The 3,365-nt window shown below is 58.2% G+C and overlaps 1 protein-coding gene across 1 annotated transcript in view; it reads left to right on the forward strand.

The window, feature by feature from the left end:
* LOC117970723 (PH and SEC7 domain-containing protein 4-like) overlaps positions 1–3,063 on the forward strand; it is a 7,888-nt gene extending 4,825 nt beyond the window's left edge. Inside the window, exons 8-10 of the mRNA XM_059019618.1 lie at positions 736–880; positions 1,385–1,531; positions 2,755–3,063. Coding sequence (XP_058875601.1) covers positions 736–880; positions 1,385–1,531; positions 2,755–3,006 — 544 coding nt within the window. The 3' untranslated portion in view covers positions 3,007–3,063. The remainder of the gene's footprint in view (positions 1–735; positions 881–1,384; positions 1,532–2,754) is intronic.
* Positions 3,064–3,365: the final 302 nt, after the last annotated feature.

Here is a 3,365-nt window from a genome sequence, read left to right on the forward strand (position 1 = left end):
TCCCCCTCCCCTAACCCTCCCCTATCCCCAACCCTGAACCCCTTCCACTCCCCTAACCCTCCCCTATCCCCCCTCCACCAACCCTGTACCCCTTCCACTCCCCTAACCCTCCCCTATCCCCCCCTCCCCTAACTATACCCTCTCCTCTCTTCTCTTCTCTTCTCCTTTCCTCCCCTCTCTTCTCTTCTCTTCTCTTCTCCTCTCACACCCTCTCTTCTTCTCTTCTCTCACCCTCTCTCTCTCTCTCAGAAGCTCAGAGGAGATGCTGTCCTGTGTGTGTCGTATTAACCTGGTTGCTGCTCTCTTCTCCTCTCCTCTCCTCTCCCCCTCTTCCCTCTCCCCTCTCTTCTCCTCTCACCCTCTCTCTCTCTCTCTCTCTCTCTCTCTCTCTCAGGAGCTCAGAGGAGATGCTCTCCTGGGTGTCGTATTAACCTGGTGGGTGCTCTCTTCTCCTCTCCTCCCCTCTCCTCCTCTCTCTCTCTCTCTCTCTCTCTCTCTCTCTCTCTCTCTCTCTCTCAGGAGCTCAGAGGAGATGCTCTCCTGGGTGTCGTATTAACCTGGTGGGTGCTCTCTTCTCCTCTCCTCCCCTCTCCTCCTCTCACCCTCTCTCTCTCTCTCTCTCTCAGGAGCTCAGAGGAGATGCTCTCCTGGGTGTGTCGTATTAACCTGGTCGCTGCTCTCTTCTCCTCTCCTCCCCTCTCCTCCTCTCACCCTCTCTCTCTCTCTCTCTCTCAGGAGCTCAGAGGAGATGCTCTCCTGGGTGTGTCGTATTAACCTGGTCGCTGCTCTCTTCTCCTCTCCTCCCTTCCCCGCTGCTGTTGGTTCTCAGCGTCGATTCGTCAGGCCCATCCTGCCAGCCTCCTGCTCCAGCAACTGCCAGGTACTGGGGGTGGGGGGTGGGGACCGGGAGCTCAGGTGCCCCGGGGGGGAGGGCTAGAGGGTAGGAGCTCGATTCTCTGTGCCAGCCCGAGGGAGTATCGCTCTCTGTGCCTCGCTCAGTGGAGGGTGAAGTGGGACTCAATCTCTCCACTGTGTCTCTGTGCTGCCCGTTTCGATGGCCACTTTGTGGTCACTGGTTCTGTATTTGGTTACTCAGGGTTTGTTTTTGTGGTTCTTGATGATAGTTAGGTTCTCTGCCAGGGTGAATTCTCTGTTGAGGTGGAGTTTGTTTTGATATTGAATCTCTTCTCTCCAGTAGAGGGCGTAGTTTTCTGCCAGGGCAGAGCCTAGTGTTGGTTTCAGTGCCTCCTGGGTGTAAATGTCAGTTTTGGAGGAGAGGGATGCCATGTAGGAGATGGTTTAAGTGCCGGGGACTGATTCCTCCCTCTCTCCTTCTCTCTCTCTCTCTCTCTTTCTCTCTCCCTCTCTTTCTCTCTCTCCGCAGGAGGACCAGTTGGAGGCTCACAAGCGCTGGCTGGAGTCGTTCTCTCAGGACCTCGCGGAGCATCAACAGAACCAACCGGAAAGAGGGAGGGGGAGAGCGAGGGAGCAGGAAGAGTACAGGCTGAGAGAGGAGTACCTGCAACACGAGGTGAGAGGGGAGAGAGGAGGGGAGAGGGAGGGGGAGAGCGAGGGAGCAGGAAGAGTACAGGCTGAGAGAGGAGTACCTGCAACACGAGGTGAGAGGGGAGAGAGGAGGGGAGAGGGAGGGGGAGAGCGAGGGAGCAGGAAGAGTACAGGCTGAGAGAGGAGTACCTGCAACACGAGGTGAGAGGGGAGAGAGGAGGGGAGAGGGAGGGGGGAGAGCGAGGGAGCAGGAAGAGTACAGGCTGAGAGAGGAGTACCTGCAACACGAGGTGAGAGGGGAGAGAGGAGGGGAGAGGGAGGGGGAGAGCGAGGGAGCAGGAAGAGTACAGGCTGAGAGAGGAGCACCTGCAACACGAGGTGAGAGGGGAGAGGGAGGGGAGAGGGAGGGGGAGAGCGAGGGAGCAGGAAGAGTACAGGCTGAGAGAGGAGTACCTGCAACACGAGGTGAGAGGGGAGAGTGGAGGGGAGAGGGAGGGGGGAGAGCGAGGGGGGAGAGCGAGGGAGCAGGAAGAGTACAGGCTGAGAGAGGAGTACCTGCAACACGAGGTGAGAGGGGAGAGAGGAGGGGAGAGGGAGGGGGAGAGCGAGGGGGAGAGCGAGGGAGCAGGAAGAGTACAGGCTGAGAGAGGAGTACCTGCAACACGAGGTGAGGGGGAGAGAGGAGGGGAGAGGGAGGGGGGAGAGCGAGGGAGCAGGAAGAGTACAGGCTGAGAGAGGAGTACCTGCAACACGAGGTGAGAGGGGAGAGTGGAGGGGAGAGGGAGGGGGGAGAGCGAGGGGGAGAGCGAGGGAGCAGGAAGAGTACAGGCTGAGAGAGGAGTACCTGCAACACGAGGTGAGAGGGGAGAGAGGAGGGGAGAGGGAGGGGGAGAGCGAGGGGGAGAGCGAGGGAGCAGGAAGAGTACAGGCTGAGAGAGGAGTACCTGCAACACGAGGTGAGAGGGGAGAGGGGGAGGGGAGAGGGGAGAGGATACAGGAGAGGGGATAGGGGAGGAGAGAGATGAGGAGAGAGGGGGACAGGGGAGAGAGGGAGAGAGGGATGAAGAGAGAGTGAATGGGAGGAGTACAGACTGAAGGAGAGGGGGAGAAACAGAGGGAGCAACACTACAAGCGAATGAAAGATGCACTGTTTAATCCCCTCTCCCTCTCTCCCTCTCCCTCTCCCTCTCTCCCTCTCTCCCTCTCTCCCTCTCTCCCTCTCCCTCTCTCCCTCTCTCTCCCTCTCAGACAATGCGCTACGACTCCTATGTGAAGCTCCTGCAGGCCCGGCTCCGGCTCGGTTCTGACGACCTGGCCCGCTTCGAGGCGCTGGTGTGCGAGGGGCTGGAGGGCGACGCAGGCACCCTCACCAAATCTCACTCCAGCCCCTCCCTCAACCAGGACAGCGAGACTCCGGTGGTGAGGGTGAAGAGGAACATCTCCGAGAGGAGAACCTACCGGAGGATCATTGTGCCGCGGAGGAGCAGGGAGCAGCTGTGAGGAGACAGAACCAGGACCGGGGCAGAACCGGACCAGGACCAGAATCAAACGCATTCATCAGAGGAAGACCACTTCAACAGCTACTTGATTGAGTGTCTACCTGAAGGCGTTGATAGTTTGGGATAAATGACTGAAACTCACTGTTTCAAGGGGAAGCAATTACTGCTGCACAGCTCCCCTAGTGGTCACATTTATACTGGCCTCCCTCCAGAATTGTACACCGCAGTGACACACTTCCGTTAGTCTCCCCTTATAAAAGTGCCCCCTAGTAAAAGCACAGCACAGTGAAAGGGGGGGGGGGGGGGGTTGCAAAATCTCTGTGCTGTTTTACTTGGGTGAGCTTTATAAGGGAACTTCAA

The sequence above is a fragment of the Acipenser ruthenus genome, unplaced genomic scaffold, assembly GCF_902713425.1.
Source record: "Acipenser ruthenus unplaced genomic scaffold, fAciRut3.2 maternal haplotype, whole genome shotgun sequence".
In the NCBI taxonomy this organism is placed as follows: Eukaryota; Metazoa; Chordata; class Actinopteri; order Acipenseriformes; family Acipenseridae; genus Acipenser; species Acipenser ruthenus.